Source organism: Lepisma saccharinum, chromosome 17 (assembly GCF_977018435.1).
Source record: "Lepisma saccharinum chromosome 17, izLepSacc3.1, whole genome shotgun sequence".
Lineage (NCBI taxonomy): Eukaryota > Metazoa > Arthropoda > Insecta > Zygentoma > Lepismatidae > Lepisma > Lepisma saccharinum.
The window spans coordinates 41622644-41648631 of record NC_139245.1 but is presented as its reverse complement, the minus strand read 5'-3'; the positions used below and the strand labels follow the sequence as shown (position 1 = coordinate 41648631).

General features: G+C 40.0%; 1 protein-coding gene across 1 annotated transcript; it reads left to right on the top strand.

Moving 5' to 3' along the window:
- Positions 1-332: 332 nt before the first annotated feature.
- LOC146001697 (serine/threonine-protein kinase H1 homolog) lies at positions 333-25988 on the top strand. The gene is made up of 3 exons (XM_083139352.1): positions 333-1371; positions 23667-23837; positions 25157-25988. The coding sequence occupies exons 1-3, from the start codon at positions 484-486 to the stop codon at positions 25334-25336; spliced, it is 1239 nt and encodes a 412-aa protein (XP_082995478.1). The 5' UTR covers positions 333-483; the 3' UTR covers positions 25337-25988.

Below are 25988 nucleotides of genomic sequence, written 5' to 3'. Positions count from 1 at the left end.
TTTCTTAGACTGACCAAGTGATGTAAGAATGCTACAAAAGCAACATTAAATATAAGTTTGCTAAATTTTAAAAAAGAAAAAGTACCAAACTTGCCCTGTGGTCCTACAATAGCCTTACAGGACCAGGAAATTAGGAAGCGCAGATATACAACACAAATTTTACTGTGTGACTCGACTCGAACCCAGGACTCTCAGAAGCGAGCACTCAATTGCGCCGGGCACCTTACGAGACGAGGTTGTAGCTGCAGTGACGCAACCTTGAAACACTTGATAATACTTGCATTCCTACAGCTTGCAACACTGCTCGCAGCAGACGAAAGCTTTGTGGCGGTAAAAGCTATTCAGGCAGTGGCATTCGAAGATGAGCAGTGGTATGACGCGAGCTAACGGACTAACGCAATCCTGACACGTCTGCTGTTTAAAACTCGTGCGGGCAAAATGCTCGGTTGTTTGTGAAAGTGCTGTGAAACGGGAGTTGCGGCAATGGGCTGTTTACTTAGCAAAAAGGACAAACCCAAGAAAGTGACCGACCAGCCTAAAGTGGACATCAAGCCTGTGATGTATGACGTCGATTTGACGTTAAGTGAGTGCAGCCCGAACAGGAACCAAGTGTGCAAGGGCAGTGACGGAATCACGCGTAGGTTGTCCAATGGCAGTGCGGAGAAGAAGCAGAAGTTCAAATCGAAGTGCGACTCCAAAATATCGGCCAAGTACGAAGTGAAAGCTCTGATCGGGAAGGGGACTTTCAGCCGGGTGGTGAGGGTCGAACACAGGGTCACGAAGCAACCGTACGCTATGAAAGTGATAGACTGTCGGAAAGGTCGCGAGCTGTTCGAGGCAGAACTGTCGATATTGAGGAGGGTGCGCCACCCGAACATCATCCACCTCATAGAAGTGATGGAAACGCAGCATAGGATTTACCTGATGATGGAGCTGGCGATCGGGGGAGATTTGTTCGACAGGATTATTTCAAGAGGTTTTTTTACCGAAAGGGACGCGATTCGAGTTCTGAAAATGGTGCTGGATGGTGTTCGCTATTTGCATGGTCTCGGAATAACCCACCGCGATCTGAAACCAGACAATCTCCTCTATTACCACCCCGGAAACGATTCCCGGCTCATGATAACCGATTTCGGGTTAGCATGTACTCGTCGCTCTGGCGGGGATGCGTTCATGTATACCGCCTGTGGCACTCCGGAATACATTTCCCCAGAGATTGTTAGCAGAAGGCCCTACACAAGCGCTGTTGATCTCTGGGCCGTTGGAGTTATAGCTTACATCCTCCTGGCTGGAACTTTCCCCTTCGATGACGAAAATACAACTAGGCTTTACAAGAAGATATTGCGAGCTGAATACTCGTTTTCTAGCGAGGTGAGTACGTAGATATATTTACGAATTCAGTATTGGGGTGTTATTTATTCATGTCTTCAGTTTGGGCTGTAAGATTCTGTAGCAATAAATACACCCTCCCCCTCCCAAATTGGAATATATCACGGTTTTGGAGGAGGGGTATTTAAATTCATTATTGCATTTCAACACTCACGGTTGTTAATTTTCACTCTAAAGTTACATGTAATCGAGCCGAATTAAATTTTCCCTTGTCCAGTACGTAAGGAAATATTTAAACGATGTTATAAAACCTGCAAAATGAGAAAGTGTTTAACAGATTAGAACGAAGATTTGAATGATAGGAATGACGCCTCTGGTTACTGTTGGTTTATGACAGACATGAATTCTGTATGGGGCTTGGGGGAGAGGACTCGACTGTTTACAAAAGTGAAACACATACGAACAGGAACATAGATCGAAATAATTATGTTGTTTTTATTTTCTTCAGAACAGGGGTTCTGACACCCCGTAACCCCTCTAGGGTACACTCATGATTACATCACACAGTTTTAATGTGGTTTACAAGCTGACGACCTTTTACGTATAAGAATTAGAACAATACAGGGTACTTTTGAGATACGAAATATCCGATAATTATTATTGAAACTAAAAAATTCTTACTAGACATTGGGAATTGTGAGCTAACAATTTGTGCAAACTAATTGACTCGTGCGACATTCCACATACCCTCCATGTCCGATTACAAGCAATTATTACCCATTCCACGCATCCGTCGCTGCCACGAGTTCCAATCATGTGATATCCGCTTTCTTTCGTCTGCTACCCATAGCAAGGGAACTCAAATCGCCATGACCTTGGTTCCCATGGCTGTCACCAAATTCCGCGAAGCGCTTCAAAATTATACTTGCAAATGGAAGTTAGTCACCGGGGCTCAGCGTGTATGTATAGTACGTGTCAGTTTAATACAATATGTAGTACAATCAAGATAAAAGATACGTAGACACAGGTTATTCATAACAGTTTTCAATCATTCTACATTGAATTATTCATCCTATGCCCTTACGCTGGGTGAATTTGTGTCTAGTGGCGTTCCAGAGGTGCCTCTGTCCTCTTGACGGTTTTGTTTCAATTTCAGAACCTCACAAAACAAAGTTGATGAATACGGCGATGAACAAATTGAGTACACGAGCGGGTTAAGGCGTTCACTCGTCTTGAGATCGTTCGCTGCGGGACGGCATAGGTTCGAATCCGGCTCTGGTCGGAATTTATTCGGCCCGCGTATAGGGCCGGTGGCAACCCACCATCGTGAGGAAATTGGGGAGCTCCGAGTGAGTGAGCGTAATCCGGTCACGGAGACCTACTATAACGGCTGGGGATACGTCGGGCCGACCCCCCCGACTATTCCAATACTGGTTGAAGATCTCCACGCTTAGAGGTGACGAAGGAAATCGTGGGAGGGAGACCGGCAGTCGGTAGGTACGCCTAGGCCCTCATGGGCTGTTGCGCAACGGATTTATTATTATTATATTTGAACTTGATTGACAGCACATTTAAACGGTTTCAATGCATTGTTTACATCTGCATCTGCATGCGAGTCTTAAGTATGCGCGCCCGGACGGCAAATGTGGATGAATGGATAAAAATGTCTCGTTGATTGTGTTCTTCGATTGGTAAACAATTCTGAATTATTGTTTTATCATTGTGCTGTTTTTGAATAATGATGAGTAGGTTTGATTGATTTGTTGTTTTAAGTCCACTTTATGCGCAGGAAGGCTAATCGGGACTGGACCTACAGTTTAAAGTGGGCTCCGAACCACTGTGCCATGTGCCTCCACCGGGTATCGAACCCGGGATCACTTGATTTCAAGGGGACGACGTTACCACAACGCAATCGGGGAGGCCTAATAATGAGTAGAATCATATCCTTCGTATGCACATGGAAAAGGGGGGCTGATGGGGTTACTGCCCCTCCCCCCAAAATTTTTGGTAGGGTTACCAGATAACAAACTTTAGAAAAGAGGACATTTTTAGATGCAGCACTTCGAACACAAGTTTTGGGTTTACTAGTGTTTTGGTGAGCTTGTAGATCACACACCCCTGTAAAATAAAATTACACCGTTTCAGTATAACTCATAATAGGCCTCATTATATGCAAATGTCGGAATATACTAATATTTATTTACTATGCTGGTACTATTATACGCAGTGCCGGATCTACAAGCAGCAAAACCCCGCAGTGCGGGGGGGAGGGGGGCGGAGACAAATAAGCGTTTAAGGGGCCCTCAGCCATTGACATAGTAGAGGGTTCGTATATGCATATGTAAGAAACAAACTTAGTTACTCAGGAGTACAGGAACGAATACAACATATACAGGTAGAGAAAAGGCCTCCTCCATGGCGCAGTGGTAGCGTCATTGCCTTGTAATCAAGGGGTCCCAGGTTCGATACCCGGTGGAGGCACAAGTAGTTCGGATCCCACTTTAAACTGTAGGTCCAGTCCCAATTAGCCTTACTGTGCATAGAGTGGACTTAAAACAGCAACTCAAACCAAACAGGTAGAGAAAAGTAAAATTCCCTGTGCACATAGCACCGTGCCACGAACGACATTTAGGGACATCACGAGAAATGCAGTAGCGAAGCTTTCTTCAACCAGTCTTGAATCAGGAAAAAGTTACGAGTGACTACATGATTTTAACAAATGTACCATTTTCCAGGTGTGAGAAAACAGTGTCCTATCACGTAACCCCCTTCCCAAAATGTTGAGTTGGGTGTGTGTGTGTGTAGGCAGAGGGGGGGGCCTTTGATAATATTTTACGGGGGGGGGCAAGACTTGTAGATCCGGCACTGATTATACGGTTCTGAAACTTCGTCTCTTACTTTAAAAGAAGAACGTAAATTGAGAGTTTTTGAAAAGAAAGAACTTACTACTGTCAAGATTTGACTGCTTTCGAAAGCACCAGCAGAAGCCGAAACACGATGGCCACAGGCTTTCTGCCGTTCGCTGAGGAACCACGTCGGCCATCCTACAGACAGATGGAAGGGGCAGTGAAGGGAGGGCGGGGAGGTTGCGAAGATCGGCGAGGACTGAGGAACCAGCAAGTTGTTCCTCAATCAGCGTTGTCAATCCCAGCATATTGGTACTAAACCAAGCACAGTTTGATATATGTTGGCACTTAGCACCCTGCTTTTGACATAATGGTAAAATCTACAAAAGTCCCTGGGAGAGGAAAAATCGAATTCAATGGAATATGTTTTCAGGAAATAGAAATAATATTATGTCCACATATCTACTTCACCAGCGGACATGTTTCAAACGAAAGGGAGTATGCCGAACCAGCGGCAAGCTTTTTTTACAACCATGCCACGATCCATCTTCTATATTTTCTTCATCCTGCCCGATTTAGTTCGTCAGGAGATTTTGTGGTAGGAAATCGGTGGAAATTTGGAGCTAAACAATTTTCTCAAACCTTCTTTCTCTGTTGAACCCATGTTGTTTGTTGCACAATTTTAATCAATTTTGGGGGAAAATTTATACTATTACATAACTGTTAAGAATAAGTAACGCAAGTTCAAAACTCTAGAAAAGTAGATGCAGAATTACAATTATCCGAAAAAAGTAATTAATAATAAATCCTAGCACAATTTAGAAACATTTAGCATAATTTCGAGGTTTATGCAGCACTTTTTGTTATCGTGAATCCACTCGATGACAGGGAGGGAGAAGAAAATCGAAATTCTTGAAAAATATGGAATATCGTTAATGTTATTTCGTCGGTTTTTCGAGGTTCATATTTAAATATTTCATAGTTCAAAGTGAGGTGCAAGGGCGCCTTGCCCAACCTTGAGCATAGGCCTGCAGCTAACATTCTAAATGCAGAGGATAGTACAGTGGGATCCATGAGTATTACCGTGCAAATTGTTCATCACCATGTTCGTGCACTTTATTTGACCCAATAAGAGCTTCAAGAATTAAAAGAAAACTCAAAACAAGCTGTTGACAATTTCTGCACCAGCATACATAAAAAATCCATCGCTTAAGAACACACAGGATGTAAGAGAATAATTAATGAAAATAGTCATGGACAATTTGCACGGTAATATTCATGGATCCCACTGTACAAGCGATACGTGTGAATGTAATTAACGCATTTTTCAAACCTTCTTCGGTTTACCATAAATTCTTCCTACACTCCGAACAAGTCTCGAGTCGTCACTGGAATATTACATAATAATGAACTGCATAAACTATATTAATTCTTTGTTGGAAGAAATGTTTCTTGTCTTTGCGCTTGCAACTGAGAGTGTTGTATTTCTTAACTTTGAAATTGAACATGGAAACAATTTTAACAATTATTTACAAATGTAAAATTTTGTTACCGATCTTGAAGTTGAAGCAGTTTTCTATACCCCTAAAAAGAGGACATTTCCCCATTTTCTTAAAAACCCGCCCGGACCATATTTAGGACCCGAAAAATAGGACATGTCCGGGTATAAGAGAACGTCTGGTAACCTAATTTTTGGACAATCAAAATTTTGAAATGAAAGCAGTAAAATACTCGGGGAAAACTAATGTTGTAAATGACCCCGCCTTTTTTTTATTGTGTATTTCGCACCCCCTAGAACGCAACCTCCGAGAAAAATCCTCCATATTCTGGTGACTAGCAATTAAGAGGCAGTATGTTGTATATTATTGCGACTCTATGATATGGCCTATCATTCGGCGTTCTTTTCACATGGAAAACGTATTGATGCCTGAGAGTGAAATGGGAAAACCTATATCTTGTTGACGAGATCTTAAATTTCAGCGAGGCTCACTACATTATAACATTTATTTTTCTGATTCCGTGTAATAAGCAGGCAAATTCATCGAAACTAATATGTATTTCGTCTATTGATTTTAGAATCAAAAACTTAAATATAATAACTCGCAGTACAATTTTAATTGTATATGTTCAACAGTCTTTACACTGTACAAGAGATATTGTAACTATCAATTCCTAGGCAGTATACGTACCACACTTGACTCGCAGAATGAGACGCTTAAATTACGCAATTAAAATGTCAGGGAAACCACAATTATGATTCATCAAAATTATGTCGTCAAAATTTCAGCTGATAAGAAAATAGTGCAGGTTCTTGAAGTGTTTGTCATGTTGATAGGCATAATATGCAGAGTTGGCACAAATGGTATTTCCTAAAGGAAACATTTTTTTACGTTTTAAACGTTCTAAACAGTGTTTAACCAATTTTTTCTTTTAAAAAAACACCACACGTTATGAAAATTTATTTCTTAAGAATAGTTGATCATTAAATGATATATCAGAAACACATAATTACCTTGGTAAAATACCAGTTTATACGTTATTTTAAAATATCTCATAAGTTGTTCGAAAGAAATCAGATTATTTCCAGATTGGCCAGGTCAATCTTTTCGCGTGGTGGCTACACTGTGATCGCAAATATCGCATTGTACGTATTTGTATTTTTTTAAATTTAATTATTTTACGTTGCATTTATCTCTACTTCGGCTAATCGCGACAATACGATTGACTGATGAAGGGGTGCTTACAAATAACACCCATGCCTAGGTCGGGATTCGAACTAGGATACTTCAGTGGCGAGATCGTTCGACGCACGCGGTGAAAATGCAATAACATATTATATTTACATTAACAATTACGTGAATTAAGATTCAGAACAAAATGCTTTAAATTAGAAAGTGTTTTTAATCTTAGGTTGTGTTTTAAACGCTAAAGAGAGTGTTCAGACATGACAATCCTGGAGATAGACCTACGAAACTTTATTGAGAATTCTTGTAAAGAGAGTGTGTGAGAAAATTTTCATCCCGGCGAGGTGAATTCTTGGCGGCCCCAACTTTCCACCTCTCTCCCTCAAACTTTCTACCTTCATTCATCCAACAATAAACATGGCCATATTTATGGTTTTAATGACGAAAAATAATAGCCATATTTTAAAATACTTTAGGTGTTACTGTTAAATTACACCTTTATTGTATGTGTTTATTTAGTAGAGGAAAGTCACCAAAACCGACATACCGTTTTGTTTTTTAACCTTAACTCAGAGTAGAGAAGGAATTTTCCGAAGTGGAATACATCAATGAGAATATCAATTCCATGCCCAAGTATAAGCTGTATAACAATATCTATTACAACAACATTTTGTTTCACAAAATAGTTTTTTCACGTATGGTACAATCATGGCATCTTAAAAAGGGTTCCTAAACCGACATACCTGTTTAATAAGTAAGGAATTAAATTACAAAGCAACGCAAATGAATGTGTGTGATAATATTTTAATGGCTTCTATTAGAGAATAAAGCAATTCATTTCATCAACATGAAAGGAAATTTAATTTATTTGGCCTATTTAGTCTTCAATGGCAACACAAATAAAGTCATTTTCAGAAATCACAGACTACAGGTCATGTTCTGCACCTGCACATTGAACATGAGCCCAAAGATTGCACAAATGATATACATGTACCACTGGCTTCCTCAGAATATAGTCCTTCACAAAAAATACATTCAGCATCTAGGACATATTGATCTGGCGTAACGCTTTAGGGAACTCAATTTTTGACGTATGTCGGTTTAGGGAACGACGCCATCAACAACAATAACCTCAAAAATCTACAAGTACCACCATGGACGTCCGCAGGATTTTTTCCAGGGAGGGGTAAGGAAGGTATTTTTTCCAGGGGGGGCAAACAAGTCACATTTTCCCCCAAAAGAGTATTGTTACCTAAAAAAAATATTGCTTAAATTTGAATTTATGGTGTTCATGCAATAATTAACACATATTATTGTGGCTAAAATGAAATTGTATGTGTGAAATACATAATTTTTGGTTGACTTTCCTTTTCCAGGGGGGGGGGCACGGCCCCCCTTGCCCCCCTTCCGGACGCGCATGAGTACCACCTCTTCCCAACTAAAAGAAATATATGTTTGGAATCGTTATTCTATCTACAATAACGTGATTGAAACTATAAAACTTTACTCGTCCTTCCAACATGGATAATATACAGTGGCGTGCCCAAGGGGGGGGGGGTTGGTGGGGGTTATAACCTCCCCTTTTGGTCCAGTATTCCTAAAAAAAAGAACATCAAAGGTAGGAAAATATGGCAAAATGAGAGCTGACTACCAGAAGAAGTGTACGTAACCCCTCCCTTTCGAAAATCCTGGGCACGCCACTGATAATATAGCACTATGGACAGACAAACAAAAATATTGAAATCACCCCAAAACAAAAATCTCTCCCTACACAAAGAAAACCGTCACGAACACTTGTTTCGCTGGTTGCATAATATCGAGAGCCTAGAGAATAGAGTTACCCTGTTTCCGCGAAGTGGCAGGACTTCTCAGCTGTGAAATAGGCATGTGTCAGTTTTGGCGACTTTCCTCTACATACCTAAAAATGGCATAGCACTACTTATTACGTTATACAGCAGTGACCTCAATTAATTCTTGTTTACACAAATTCAATTCTTTTTAAAACAAATATCCACACTTATGCAATCATAAATAAGGTTTTGGTGATACTCAAAAGAGGGCGCTTCGAGGGGCAGCGCCTCGGGCAATCGCCCGGGTGGTCAGCCCTTAAGCCGTGTTCGTAAAGTTGTGTTTTATCCCAAAATAGTTATAAATTGTCTCAGATTGCCAATATTTAGGGTACTGAGGCAATTTGGAGGACGCCGTCAAGTTTATATGGTGTACATGTGCATCTCAATAGCATAAAAGTGCACAATAACATTCCAGTTAATTTTAAATCATCCACTTTGTATTGCACTCTTTAATCGTGGAAGTAATGTCGATTCGTTTCTAACCGACTTTTCAGGCCAGTAATATAAAACGCCTAACGCATTAAAGAGAGAGAGAAAAACTCGTAAAGAATGCCCAGCCTCATGCTGCTCGAGTCTAACGTCCGTAGTTTCAAGAGCTCCTTCAACACAAAGTGTGCATTGTCAATGGCAGGCTCGATGAACTTCCTCTTAATATCCACAACTCAACTTGAAAGGAGAGGTGGAGAATGACGTGGTCTAGATCTACAGGCCAGTTTCGCTGATAAGTTCCACACAACATGCTCTCTTACAAGCAGTTTCTGGCATTGGATGAAAACAATGGACTCTTTCAGTGATTGTAGAAGGCTTGCTAATCCGAAACTGCAAGACCACTCGACCCACTCAGAACAGCGAGAAGAGAAATCGAATCGACCTGAATCGAAACATGAAAGTTCGATTTGGGAAATATGTAAGGAAATATTTTACAACTGGTCGAGGTGAAAGAATGTAACCATTTCCTATCTTGCTTGTGAAAATGGGTAACCAATGAAGGTGCACCTAACCTGTTTTTATATAGCTTTCGTGGTGTTATCACCTACTTCTGGACTCGCCTTATCGTACAGGAAAGGACATAGAAATATGTGTGACAATGAGGAACTTACCTTGGAAGAAAGCAATACCTAAAATAACAATGGCATACTGATAATTTCCGGTCGTTTTTACAGAAGACACCATAGCCAGAAAAAATGAATCATGATAAACGAAACCACTGAATAAGAAAAAGAATGACTTCAACCAATGGCATTTCGGGCTGAGAGGGCTAAGGACATGATTATACCTTTTTCTTCCTTCACACAACGCGCTGACGTCACTGCGGTCCATGTATTATGCCAACAGCGTGGATAAGCTTCCCATTCTCGTCCAAAATAAAATATTTTGAAATTTTCACTTACCATCTCACCATTTTGATCCCATCTTATTTTTGATTTCTTCCGATTTCCATCTTTAATTTTACTAACTTCTCAGTTTGCAAAAGTGTCGTGACCTTCCTTGTTCTTCTCTTCTGTTGCTTACTTGTTTGATTTTGTTTATTTTTCGCCACTTTTACTAATCGCGAAGACGAGGATGAATGATGATATGAAATCACCGTAGGGAAACTCGCATAGAACACCCATGCCTAGGCTGGGATTCGAACCCGGGAGCCCTGCCGTCGTTGTTTCTTGTTGCTTATCTCTTACACGGTTGACATGTGTCATGCGTAGTTTTTCTGTGCTATTTATTTTTCTGCGAAATGTGCCTTAAATTACAACTTCAGTGTTCGTTTAAACTAGTACAGTATTTCAATTCCTAGTGTAACATTGTCTACGCCTGTTCGTGACAGTTTCATATGTTAGAAACAATTTTTGAGAAAGTTATTTTTACATTACTTCTCGCGTGACAAATACTGATCTTACGGCTGCCGTGTAACGGTAGATTCACGCTCCCTCTCCGCCAAAACCGCGCCACTTCGCTCGGTAACGCAAGAGGTTATCTACTCGATTGTTTATAGGTTAGGCATATATTTTGTTTATGGTTGATCGATTAATTTGGTTAATTTTACTTGGCTTTTCTGGCACTTTTGGCTAATGAGGATGAATGATGATATGATGAAATTGATGAAAGGATACTCCCAAAGAACACCCCTGCCCAGGCCGGGGCTTGCACCCGGGACCCCTTGCGTCGTAGCGTGCTGTGACAACCACTACGCCACGAAGGTCAGCTTTTTATCAATGAGTTAATAATGTGGTATTAGGGAAATTGAAGCAGAATGTGTTTTCAAGAACGTCAACAATTATCACTTATAGTTACAAAAGCTAGCTGATTGGAAAATATCGAAAACTAAAATTCTGTTGCAAATGTTATGAATGAAAAATCCATAAATCCCACGATTTATTTGAGAAATCCATGTATCATATGATTTTGTATCTTCGTACAAGGGTGGAAGCCTCAAGTCTGATAGTGCCACCTAAATATGCCACTGCATGTAGATAGTAGATAGTCCAAATACACACGTTTCGTGTAATTACGTTCAACTTGGTGTTCGCTCCGACTTGATCGCCCACGCACGTTCACGCTCAAACAAAATGCTATATGCCAGTGGCGGCGATTGGCTTCCAAAACTAGGAGGGGAAGCTGCCGAAACTGGGGGGGGGGGGGGCAAAGACCGTTTATTTTCCCTCGTAGCTAAGGTTTAGCATAGTGCGGGGGCAACAAGTTAGGGGCAACTGCCCCCTAATCACCGCCACTGCTATGTGTACATGTTTTCACATGTTGAAAATACCGTATATCGTTGTGCATAGTCTACGTGATTCTTGGCATTGACCAATATCATGAGCACCTCTAGCACCGATATTGCGTGTATTATTCCCCACTTGATTGTGCATGGAAGATCATAATTTGCAGGAAATTTCAACTTGCTTTGTTTGTGTGATTTTTAGTGCTTGATTCATGTGACTTTTTCTGATAAGCTGTATTTGTGCCATATTCGCAACACTTTCTCCTAGTATTGTAACGCGATAATAAAGGGAGGGGGAAGAGAAGCACACAGCTGGTTGTCATTAGTTCCTATTTGAGCAGTTGTGTTGTTAAGTCAGCTTGTTAGCTAGAACTCGACGTGAGTCACCTTGTGCAATTCACAGATAAGGTTCGTCATTCGCAGAGTATTTTTTGAGGCGAGCGTGACATGAAGTGCTAACAGTTCAAAAGAAATGAACAACAAATCGAATCAAAGGCACATATTCCAGTGATATGTTTTTCTACGCAGTCTGCTGAACAATGCTGTGAATTATGTTGTTGAGCTATGACGTGTTATGTTGCTCTGTTTGGTCATTTTCATACATAAACTTTGGTAACAAGCACGTACAGTCACGGATACTGCCGGGTTGTAATTAATATATAGGCGCCGACCCCATGGGGCTTGGGGAGGTTTAAGCCCCCCAATATTAACGATGTGAAGGCCGAGTCCCCCAAATAATTTTGCTTAAGAGGATATAATGTATTATTTTGCTTCTCTTGTAAAGTTTACTCTGAATTGTGCCACATGAACTTAACTTTAAATACACATTTAAAATTTTCTAGACCATCAACTTTGGGGGGCTGAGACCGCTAAACCATCAACTTTGGGGAGGCTATGACCAGAGACAGCAAAACACATGACTTATTACTATATACTAAGCATATGCTTTTGGGTATTGTTAAAATTTTTACTAAAAAAGAGTTTCGGGCTACAAATGGCTCTCACATGACATTCAGAACGAGATCATTGATATATTAGGGAGATCTGTTTTGCGCTCCGTGGTAGCAGATATTAAAAGTCTGGAATATTTTGCTACTATGGTTGACGAAACTTGTGACATATCCATCCGTGGACAATTAATATTCTGCATTCGAACTGTGAAGTCGGGAAATTTTCGGGACGGGAAATGTTCGAAATTTCCCGAAGCTCTGAAAAATCTTGAATTCTACGTCATTTTTACTTTAAGTTATTTCTGGATTAAAAACTAACAATTTACGATAAGTTCCAGAAATTGACAATGCAGAAAAGTCGAGAAATATCGACATTTTAAAATGAGCATTCGGTATTTCCCGGCTGCTCGGGATCCCAAAAAAGTCGGGATCGGGACGGGAATTTTTTTTTCCGAATCCCTGTCCCAACTTTCTGTATCCCGCACACCCCTAGCTTTTATGATATTCCGAACACTGAGGCCAAAACTTAAAAAAGGGAGAGAGTGAGTCATTCATTAAGTTATTTCAGTGATCAGAGCCCCCCCCCCCCAATAATTTTGACAAGTCGGCGCCCCTGAATTAATACATTGACTTTCAACGGAATCATTACAACCAGGCAGTGTCCGTGACTGTACAAAACTTCAGCCAGTGATGTCCCCAAATATTGGCGACATACCCTTCATTGTTTTCAAAATTGTTTGACTTTGATTTATATCCATTTTGGTGCTATATGGTTCATAGGTGTGAAGACACCAGAATAAAAGTTGAATGACATGCGCAGCTCTTCGTGGACGTATCCAATTAAAATCGTGTGCAATGGCATGCGAATTTCTCTCCCTAGACGTCACTTTGATCTCGATGTGTTACCGATGCGCTAAACAAATTTTAAGGCATTTATGTAACATCTCGAAAAGGAGCAAATTGGTACAAGAATTCAGTCATAACTTTTTACTGGTTAAAGATTCGCTGAAGAAACCTTCACCATCGCATTTCTCGTGAAATTCTAGCCTGGTTTGATATAGCCTATCATATCACACCCTTCCCATTTAAAATTCTGAAGTTGAATTCAAGATGGCGGCCGTCATCGCCATATGCCCTACAGCATTTTCTCCCACCCCTATTACAAACCTATAATGTTAGGTTTGCAGAATATTATGTATAACTTTTATTCTGGTGTCTCCACACTTTTGAACCACCCTGTATTTACGTTTACACCCACTAAAATCGTCCTTAAACTCATAGATAGTAAATTCTGGATAAACCCCTTGTTTTGAGAAAGCGTGACTAATAGAGTACTAATAGGCCAGGAAAGGGAGTGGGGCACGAGAGTGGACGACGCAAACCTCTAACTTCTTTGAGAGCCAACCATCCAGTAAGCTCCTAACTTTTTTGGCGATGTTAGTTACTGTTCAAATGCTTTAGTTAAACACGTGAAGGAAAACACGCAGAAACAAACAATAAAAAACAACTGGCTTCATACATGATTTTGATGTACAGGGTGATTCAAAAGCAGTGACCTGCACTGAGGAATAGTTAGTGTAGCAGAGATAGATCAATCAATATCACATTTCGAATTATATTCAAATCACAATATCTATTGTCTTGTTAAAGCCACAGTTCATATGCAACACTTTCTTTTCCACGCACTTCTCGTCCATCGGTGTGATCCGCGGGCAAAGCTGGCTGGATACCCTAGCTCGCTCTTCTTCCGCCTGACCAGTTTCTAGGTAGAAACGGCCGCCCCAAGGAAAAAGGAAAATTTTTGCCTCTACCTCCCTTGTCCCCTCGCTGCAATGGTTGAAAGCCCAGGCTTTCAGGTCCCCCAGTCTATCTCCTATAGGACAGATAGGGGATTGGTTTCTCATAGATTTTTTTTGTAAATCCTCTAAAGAACTCAGGGTAAAATTTTCTGCAGTATTTATGTTCTCTGTATTTACACAACCTTTTACACGTTGTACAGCACGTATGTATAACATGGGAAGCAGTTTTATTATTTATGAAATGGGAACATGTTATGTGCAGACAATAATATTACGCTTTCTTTCTTTTTTCTTTTTTCAAGTATGGAATATATAATGATTAAATTACAAATATGTGCTCGGGCTCTCACTCTCGTTTTAGTAGTGTTTTATTTAAATATACTACTCTTGGCCTCTAACAGTCATAAATACGGAAGTATTTATTTGGGCATATTGTTGTTGGTTTGGTTTATTTTACTTCGCTTTTCTGCCACATTTGGTTATCGCGAAAATGAGGATGAGTGATGATATGATGAAATTGATGAAGGGACCATATATGAACAATCCAGGCCAGGATTCAAACCCGTGATGAGTGCGCATTCTTGTCCTTTGTGTTGTACTCTGCAGTGAATAATGAAATAATTTGGAATGAAAAATGTATCTCAGAACTCAAAAAGCCAAATGAATATTATTGAAGGAACTACAAAAAAGTGTGTTTTGTTTCTGTGCATAAAGTGTACTTAAAACACCAAATCAACCAACCGTGGGTAAGTGGTTTTCACAGTGTGCTACGATACCAGGAGTTCAGAGTTTGAACCCCTACCTGGACGTGGTGTTCTTTGTGTTTGTGGCTTCATTAATTTTATCTTATCATCTTCGCAGTTTATAACGGTCAAATATTGAGTGACAAGTAATTAATCTAATTGCCCGTTAGTAGGAATTAATTGCAATTGGTAATATTAATATCCGTCGCGAATACAGGTGTCTAGCGAACTGTCTTAGCCAGCACTAGCTTGCTCAACCACCGTTTTCCGCCCGAATTCGGATTTACATGCATTCTTATGGGAATAACAAGAAAAATGCACCTTCTAAACCAATGGATCGAATTGGATGAGATTTCAACCAGCGGAAGAACACATCATCAAAGTACTGATTCCAAGATTTGAGCCTAATCAGAACAGAAATACGGAAGTTATGAATTATTAAAGATTCATCGCTGGATTGAAAGGGAGAAGCTACCCTACTGAGTTGTCCTTGCTTTTCGTGACTGAATACAATGGAGGAAGAGTTAGCCTAATCTCTGCGCGAGGAGCTGCTACCAGGGGTTAAGGACCGGAGTGAGCATTGACCAGGATAGGAGGACAACGGTCAAAGCACCAGAAACAATAAACAAGCACCTGATCATAGAGGGTAGCGCGTCACTACGTTCAAATCTGGAATAAAAGGGATGATTTGGAATAGCGAGACACAGTTTTGCACAGTTTTGCCTACAATCGCCACCGGAGTGTGAGCTACGCGCGACCTAGCTGCGAGGTCTGGATTTGTTTTCCTCGAGTGAGTGTTTCAGAGCCATGGAGTAGAGCAGAATAGAACCAGGGGGTCCTTCTCCCCCTCGCCGTCTACGCATCCGTGTGCATACGTGTGGTTATGTGAGCATAACGCCAGACACGTCCACCCGTGTCAATCGTCCGAAACAACGTCCAAAGTAGTGAAAGTTAATAACATTTGATATCCATGTGAAACCGCGAATGGCTCATCGCGTATGTTCGTCTCGTCGCCCAAGTCACGAATCTGTACTTACGAGTGACCGCGAAGAACTGACCTATTATTGCGCAAGTTGTCGTATGGAGTCGACAGTGAACGTGTACCGTCCGGGACGTCCCTGCGAAGTGCACGAGTGAAGCCAGGATCCGATGAGGCCAGATGGAGCCGCCGACTGATCCACTTTCGCCAACCAGGATAACCGCGAGGTGCAACAATGGAGTGTGGAGACCTTCCAAAACTGTAGGACCACTTTCACCCAACCCAGGTCAGAGGGAATGCAGCGAAGGTAAGATCCAACCATGTGCGTGTGTGAGAAAGATGACGACTATCTTCCGCGAATCTGCGTAAATCTAATCATTGCATAATTTAAATCAGTGCTATGGCAACCCTAGACATCGGTATTCCGGCGGAAGTAATCAATGTTTAAGATGAGAGTTTATGTTAACAGCAAACAATAGTTCATTGAATATATGTATACCTTCAGAAAAGATAGAAGGGGTTCGCACAAGGAACCATTATTCACTTTATACTTAAAATCCTAAGCGATAAATTGTAAAAGGCAATGTAGCCAAGACATAGCAAGAGTATGGTCAAAGTAGTAAGTAATCTAACCTTTGTATTTGTCATATTGTCGCAATATGCCATAGAATGAGAGAATGAATGTGAGATCGAGTGAAAGAGGGCAAGATGTAATGTCTATTTATCTGTGCTTTAATATATGTGTATATTCAGAAACACCGTAGTATTATGTAACGTCATTTCAGGTTATTAAAATCAAATCCTCCTAGGTTTATTCTCGGTAACTCCGACTGTTAGGCACTTATCCTGACCGTATTATAATTCATGTAATGTTTAATTCGCCCAGCAGGTGAGGCGAGAGATTCTTCGTTGTTGCGTTGCTAAGCTCAGCTCAGTTGAGTTAGTTGAGTTAATTAGTTATTTATTAAATTAGCAGCCCGTGACAAGTTAACCAAATGTGACAAAAAAAACGACGGTAAGTAACAAAAATGATTGATTGCTTGATTTGGTTTATTTTACTTCGCTTTTCCGCCACTTTTGGCTTATCGCGAAGATGATACGATAAAATTGATGAAGACACACACACAAAGAATACCCATGGCCAAGCCGAGATTCGAACCCAGGATCTCTGGCTTAGTAGTCATATCAAATCGTTTTTTATTTTCAAATGTGGGTGGGGTTTACGTGTACTTTTTTTACTACTCTTTCATCATTTTGCAACCATTTCCTGTTATTGACATTCTTTTTTTTAGGAATAGGGGTGTGATCCACACCAACCCCACCCCCCCTTGAGCACGCGACTGACTGCTACCCCAAGTGTCGACGTCACCACACGTCACTGTTCAAAAGTCCCTTAACACCCACTCATAAAATGTAAAGAAGTTAGTATGGTCACAATTGGTCATGATAGAAACAGGTTAGGCCTAGAGGGGGGAACCAACCATATAGGTGTGTTCATGTGCGTCCGGAAGGGGGGGGCAAGGGGGGGGTCGTGCCTTCCCCCTGGAAAATGAAAGTCACATATAATTTAATTTCAGCCACAATTATATGTCTTAATTATTACATGAATATGATAAATTCAAATTTAAGCAATGTTTTTTGAGGAAACTACACTATTATTGGGGAAAATTTACCTTGTTTGAATCCCCTGGAAAAAAAAATACCTTCCTTGCCCCTCCCTGGAAAAAATCCTGTGACGTCCATGGGTGTGTTCCAAACGGACGTCCGCCATATTGGTGCCGACCATATTGAATTCAACTATTTTTTCTTAATGGGAAGAGGGTGATGTGATATATCAAAGCAGGCTAGAATTTCATGAAAAATACAATGGTAAAGAATTTTTCAACCTATCATTAACCAGGAAAAAGTTATGACTGCATGATTGTAACAAATGTATCATTTTCCAGGTGTGAGAAAACAGTGCCAGAATGCTCCTAAAGCATCGAGATCGTACTGCTGTCATTGCAAATGATTTTAATCAACGACACACCCTACAAGATCCAATATGTCGAATGTGACAGTTGCACAATTACTTCAAAAAAGTTCCAGGAGACGCGATCAGTCAACGACTGGCGATGATCTGGACGTCCCAGAACTTCTACCAACGAGTTAGGAGCATTCTGACACTGTTTTCTCACACCTGGAAAGTGAGGTATTTGTTACAATCATTCAGTCATAGCCATTCCTGCACACCAATATGGTTCCCCTTAGGCCTAGCCTGTTTCTATGATGACATGTTTCTGACATGTCCGATATCACTGCCTATATATGCAAATAAGTGATTCATGGATGAAATATATCTTATCTTACGAAACGCCCTCCCTTGCCCGGGAAAACAAATGCTACCACTACCTAGATACAGGCGGTAAAATCTCCCTCGGACAAGTGAAATAGCGTTACGGTCCAGGTTGAGTTCGTTTATAGGGACAGGTGACCAACAGTGCATAGCTATTAGCCATATCAATCAGAAAACATATACTTTCAATTACCATCTCTTTACCTGTAGCCGGGAAGCGGCTAGCTGCACACCTGAAAATCACGGGTAGCGACATGCGTACGAAATGATATAGCCCAAAATTAACATGAAAAATAAAAAGTATATTCTATTCATAACAAAACAAAAATCAATTTGTTACATCTCCCCCTCTCTCGCTCACACATTCAATCTTTACGGGGTCATCAACACAAAATGGTACATAAAATGTACAGGTTTTATGACGACGAGCCCTAATTATTGCATTCGCATTTAATTTTACCTTCACTTTTGTCTAAACAGGTCATTTGTGATTTTTGCTCCAGTGCTACTTCAACTCACTAGCCAGCCCTTACTTAAGTTCACCTTTAAAAACTAGGTCGGTGCGGTGACAATACATTATTTGTCCAGCATAAACAAAAGCGTCTCAACAACAATTACGCTCACGTGGGCGGACGTTTTCCTTTTACTTGACCTCACGTGGTTCCAAACATAACAATAACCTCCGTTGAGTGACGCAAACATATACTCTCTAGCAGGCGGGACTTCAACACTTCGCCGCGACGAGCAATTCATATTACCAGGCAAATACTTTTTAACAAATAATCACATACGCGACCTGACGTAGCTAGCAGCGACACAGCGCTGACACATAAAAATGAACAAACCTCAAATAGATTAAACAATTAAGCGGGTGGCTCTTTACTCTAGTAGTACGCACTTTAAACAAATACAAAAGGAGCACAAACAACAACGAATTTAAGATCATTAAAAAAAATCACAAGAAATAAGAAAAATTGACCTGAGACAATTAAATTACATATAAGAAGCGCAACGGGAGTTTGGTATGAAGTTTCGAGTTGTGTTGGCGTTTTCAAAAATGTTGACGAATTTCTAGGGCGTTCTCTAAATATCAATCGAGCCGGTACGTGTTGACATTCATACTGATGAATACATTACCATCTCTCAGGTTCCACGGTGCATCCTGGCGTCTTCATGGGCGATTGAAATCACTTAGTATGCACACGAAAGGTTTTCCTATTCTTCCTCCGTCGCGACGACGAAAATGCGAAGAGCGTTCATGCATCTGGTTCCTCGGCGGATCAGAGACGATGGGTCGTCGGCGTCGCTCGGGAACCTCAATGGGCTCGGCGTCTCTTCCTCTCGGGATCGGTGAACATCTCCGTGGTCTGGCGCGATTCGGACGTCGCATCTGGGCGGTGGGCGGTCGTTGTTGGCTCGTCGGCGTTTTCTCCATCACCGTCGGACGATCTCAAGCGTCGGGACGTCAACAGTGCAGCGCTCGACATCTCTCTCTCTCTCTCTGGTAGGCTTCGTCGGTGTAGCTCGGGTTTCTTGGCATGTTGTAGGCAATGGTCGGTGTCAAGTCTGGCATCGGGCGAATCGAGGGTAACCCCTCTCCTCTTCTCAATTCCGTTAGCCCGCCATGATTTTTGATGTTCCTTGTTTCACAAAAACTATAAACGGCGTAAGATTATAACGGAAACACAGTCTCGCTTCAACTTCCTCCAGCGGTTGAGGTAATCGCACTCGTATCGACTTACTGCCTATCACACACTGATGTTCGCGAAACAAAACAAAGTCCACGGTATACGGAGAGGTGGCACGGAGGTGCTCTCGCTACAAGAATCGCTGTAAACTGTGTGTCGAAAAAGCATGTACTTCGTTTTATCCGGATTTCGAAAAAGGACGCTCGACGGTCGTTGAAGGGACGCTTCCAGAGAGGTCATTCCACTTCGCTCCATTGTATCCCAGGCTGGACAGGGTCGTGCTTGAGGTTTGGTTCCTACGGATTAAGCTACAGTCTCGTTGGCGCCCAGAGCTTAACTGCAATCTGTGCCCATAAACCGATCGATTATAACCAATTCGTTCTGGCATCCGTAATTCTTGCTTGATCGCGACGAAACTCCACACATCCGTCCTTGCACACATGCTGCTGCGCTGGTAAAAGTTTCACCTAAATCCGGCCGCTGGAACCCGAGATATTTAAATGGTTGTCGTTACGGTCGAATTTCCTAAGCTTTAGAAGCATAACGTGACCTTTCAGGTGCTCGCCCGTCAGACTCGCGACTTCCTTTCTTTCTCCCGTTGGCTTGGCATATCAAATATATATACATACAAATAATAACACTCAACACCTTGATTAAACACATTTTTTTACGGCTAATGGTTAGAATAATAATAATAATGAGGCAGGTCGACGGTAAATCTGACTGTCACAATCTTATCTTTGTACACAGCCTAAATCTTTTATATTTTATAGGAGGTGTTAAGGGGCTTTTGAATCACCCTGTATACAGGCCCATGGCCAGGGGGGTTAAGCCCCCTTGGAACTTTCGTCAGCCCCCCTGGCACTGCCGTCAGCCCCCTTGACATTAGGTAAAACTATTTTGTGTAATTTGTTTGCAGTGAAGTGTGAAAATGTAGGCAGCATCAGTGGCGTACGCAAGGGGGGGTTACCGGGTTTAAACCCCCCCTTGAGCTCTTGAAATATTATGGAAAATGCTGTAGAAAAAATTAAAAATGGCTAATTTATCACAGTCAAAGATCTGCGACAGTAATAATAATAATAATAATAATAATAATAATTTGGATTATTATTCCCATGCAGCATGAAGAAAAACACAACATTCCAAACACAATCTAAGCGGCCGCAAAGTTCAATTTTGCAATTTTCTTTTGCAAAAAGTCGCGCAGTGACTCTTGCGAGAATTGTGAAAATTCCTTGCTTCGTCCTTATTGCAAACGTTCTTCCCGATACTGATTTCACATCCCCTTGTGAACTCTCAAGTGATGCTGAGTCTACATCCACATCATTAAATAATGTCGAAGAAGTCTTTTGTGAATCACCTAGAAGGGATAAATGTGTTGGAATGTCTATAAACTTACTTTACAACGAAAACATAGACTCAGTGGAATTTAGCAACATGTATTCTCGCGTTTCATCATCACCCTGGGTGAGTTCCATAGGTAAAGGTAATGTAAATTCCCCCGTGTATATAGCCCCGTGCCATGAAGTCACACATAGTGGTGTGGTGGGCCCCAAAGATTCTTGATCTCGAACTATTTTGCAGGTGATGTGATCAGCACCATGCTCCGGCAGCCTTCATCCCCCAAGGTTGCTCTCAGATACCCATAGGCTGGGTGCGGAGACAAGGCTGGATAAATTCCAACCAATTCCGGGAATCGAACCCGGATATCCCACGAAGTTGTCAGACTAGACCAGCGCGGCTCCTTGAATGAGTTTCATATTTCGATTATTTCAATAAATTTAATATATTTGCTTGTTTTTATGGATTTTCTTCACACTTAAAATGTCTCACTTATCATATACAAATAACCGTTGACTAGACAATTATTTTGAAACAAAAGAATTGTAATTTTGTTCTATTTCTTTCATAAATAGCAGCTGCATTAGTAGTAATTAAACTAATTAATTAATTATAAGAATTATTAATTAATTTATTATTATTATTAATTAATTAAAGTATAATAAAACAATGGTAATGTGAATTTGTAGAAAGTTTTCGAGATAACACCCCCCTTGATGAAATCCTGCGTACGCTACTGGGCAGCATATATTATTATGCTCAACTATGGTGAAGGATAAATTCACGGAACATGAACAGCAGCTATTCCATTCGTTGATCTTAATTACAAGAAGTCTAAATAGTGACTCTAGACTTTAGAAAGTTGCTTCATAGGGGAGCTTCTTTATCTGTACCTTCGCTGCCCGAGTTGCGACCTCACATTTAGAGAGAAACCCCTATCTGCGTCAAAGGTCAACATGGAAGGAAGGGGAGTTTTATGGTTTCGGCCCGGGGGTGGAATGTTCGCTAGGCACAATGACTGAATTCTGTCCATTTTTCTTGTGTGATATAAATATCTATCATCAATAGTAGTATGGAGTGTGTAGTAAGGGATGATTTCAGCAGCCGTCAATTGACACTTCAAGTGATATTTTAAAAGATATAAAAAAATGTAGTATTTGTATGATGTCTCTAAAATATATATAAATTAATGACCCCCTACTCCCACCCCATGCCTCCCCCCACACATAATTTACCTTCATTTAATACTGTTAAACTTTTGAAAAATAGACTTCCATTACAAAGCCCTCCCTGATAACCCGTGAGACCCCCCCCCCCTGGAGATCAATTCTAGCTACGCGCCTGCCTGTATATATAGACACACACACCCGTCAAAAAGAACAAATTTATATTGTGAAAAGGTTATGATACACCTATATATTCACGCGCATATAACTACATGTATTATATGATAAATTTGTATTATGTATTGCTCTGTGACTGACATATCCTATACTACTGATGTACCTAATTGTAAAAAAATTGTAGCCATTGGATGCAAATAAATGAAAATCACATACATACTTACCATTTATGCTATGCTCCCTCCTGAAAAAAAATCTGGATCCGCCTATGAACTGGAGACAGTTTCTATACCTTGAGTTGACATTAGGAAGAGAAATTGATGCTATTGGTTATCAAAGGGTTTGGGGAGTGTGCGATACACAATTCCCAGTTACTATTTTTTTTTCTAAGAGGGCACTTGGACCTAGAACCCACCTGAAAGAGTGGATGGGAAAGGTGTGATGGCTGACCAATAAGACATGTTCGAAATATCTGGCAGATACACCCAAACAGCAATTATAATAATATGCAAATTGTCCATCATGTTCACTCTTTGTTTTCCCCAATGTGAATTTCGAGAACTGAAAGCAAAAGAACAAATAAGCAGAGGACAACATCTGCTCCAGCACAAGTACAACTCCTTTCCATAAAAGAAAATAATAATAATAATAATATACAGAATGAAGAAGAAAAAAGATTGAAAATAGTGATGGACAATTTGCCTACTGCTATCTTTGCAGGTGATTGTAGAGTGGGATGCATTGCATTACCACGTAAATTGTCCATCACCATACTCATTCACTTTGATTTGCACAATGTGAGGTTGAAGAGATAAAATTAAATGCCACAAAGCAGGAGACGGGCCTCTATACCATATAAAATTTCAAATTTCCCTAAAATATGTAAAATACACGAGAAAAATTAATGAATTTGCCTGGTAATAGTTATGCATTTCACTGTATGCTGTATTTAGCAGCAATAACCACTGAGGCAGAGCCCACACAAACAAAATTCTACGGAGATGCTGTATACAATAACCTAATATTTACTGATTCGTATAATGCACAACATTTTTTTCTCTTGCAGAATTGGGTAGACGTGTCTCCACTTGCTAAAGATTTCATCTCGAAACTTTTAGTGGTTAATCCTGAAGCCAGGATGACTGCTGCAGAAGCTTTGAGGCACCCTTGGTTACTTGGTCCCACAACAATCGACTCAAGACGTCTCCAGAGATCGATCAGTCACAGTATTTTCAAGGTGAGTACATAAAAATCACTGCATTACTTCCCAACTGACTTTAAATTAGGGATGGACAAGTATGGAATTTTTGTCAGTGCTGATAAATAAAATACAGATGTAAAATTTTCTGATAAATATTCTACTGATCTGATATTAAATGGTTAATGTTACTTGCTATGTAGGGCTACTAAACCTCCTTAATTAGTGTATGTAACCAGTTTACTGCATTGGGTGTTGTTTTGAAAAAGAGGCTATGTATTTAGAAATTTACAAAAGTGTATATTTATATTCATACAAATAATTACAATATGGTAGAATTTTGCCCTAAATTTCAGGATCTGTAAAATGCCTACATCAGCTGAAACTGATAAAATATTTATTAATTGGTATCATCCCCTATTTAAACATTAAACTCAGTAAAAGCATCACGTGCATCTATCCCATATCAAAAATAGAATGAATACATTCTACATTGATGATAAAATCTAACACCATTGCCAATAATTTTTGCTTGTTAAGCTGACGATACAGAATTGTATTTTGTATATTTACTTTTCATAATTTACATAGCTATTGTGCCTCTCTAGGATAATTGTCAAAATGAATTCAATAGAATGAAACATCCAAGCTCAGGTTGGGATTTGAACCTAGAACCTTCAGTGGTGAAATTAAGGTTTTGCCGCTCAGGCACTGAGGCAATATATATTCGTAAACAATTTCAGAGACCATGAATATGAATGGTTAATGAAATAAATTTATTATTGTCAAGTGATACAGTGAATATCTCATGAGCATTGAAACATGGATGAAAAAAAAAATCACAACTAACAATAACTTGCAGTGCAACAGCCCTGGCCCACTAACAGCCTATCTCCCATATGCCTCAGCAGAGGTAGGGGATCCAGTAATGGAGTGACATGTGGTCAGAACCACTCATTGTTGTACCAGGTTATGCTACTCATTCGTAGCTGCCAAATTTCCTCATGATGGTGGGTGACCACCTGTGTCATACGCTGGCCAAAGGAGAGAAGATGTTACTTTTTCCCTCTCCCCAGGAGACTCAAAGCAGCACACGTGCTGTAGACCAAGCCCACAGCCTGATGCATTAGACCGCATGGCTAAAGTGCAAGACATTCTGACAAGTGGGAACTATTATAAATATGAATTCAACAGAATGTTATTTTTATCACTTCACCCATGTTTTCATGTATGTTAAAATATTAAATGTTATGCTAAATTAATAATCTAGAAACTGCAATATAAACATATATGTAACATACATAAGGAAACTGTCTTTGTTTAATTCATTATTTTATTTTTGCCATTCTAATCTCCAGGCCTCTACGAAATCATCGCAAGAATCTTCGACAAGTCAATCCATCGAGTCTTCCCAATCAACTCGATCTCGCAGATCATTACATTCAGACCACAGAAGGGTTTGTTCCCATGATCTAGATAACTTACAACATGACCCTGAGGTTTCTACGTACTACAGGAATTTTTATAACCTAAGGTGATTCTTGTAGATGACATTTTTTTAAAAAATGAATTTAAAATTCTAACGATGCTCCAGTTTTGAAATTTGCATGTGCTATATTTTAATAAAATGATCAGATGTTAGTTATAAACTCCTAGTGCAAATATTTCCAATTTTGTATTGCTACATTAATATATTTTTATGAACATGAAGCAGATTGCACATTTTTAATCTCTTGGACTGTTTTTCATTGAACTTGACATGTAAATGTATATATATGTACCTGGAATAATAACATTAGTGATATATTTATCTGATTATGTATAGAAACATCAGATAACCTACAATTTCTGCGAAAAAAACAAACTATTATGCATCCTATGGATGAGTTGAACACATTTAGAGAAAATTAAGTGTTTTGTTAGAATAAAAAAATGTGTATATTATTGAAATAAAATACTAAGTTATGTACATGAAATATCCTGATTGTATACACTTGGATATTCCAAGATGTTAAATGAGATAGTTGTTCAAAGATTGTACAATGAGTTCATACAGATATTCTTAATCTAATTTAATTAAGATCATCAATTTTAAATGCTTCATAGGACACATTAGAAATTTAATTATGCAGTATTTTTATGAATGTAATTTCTTTTTCATTGTACATTAAAGTGTGATGTCAAATTTGA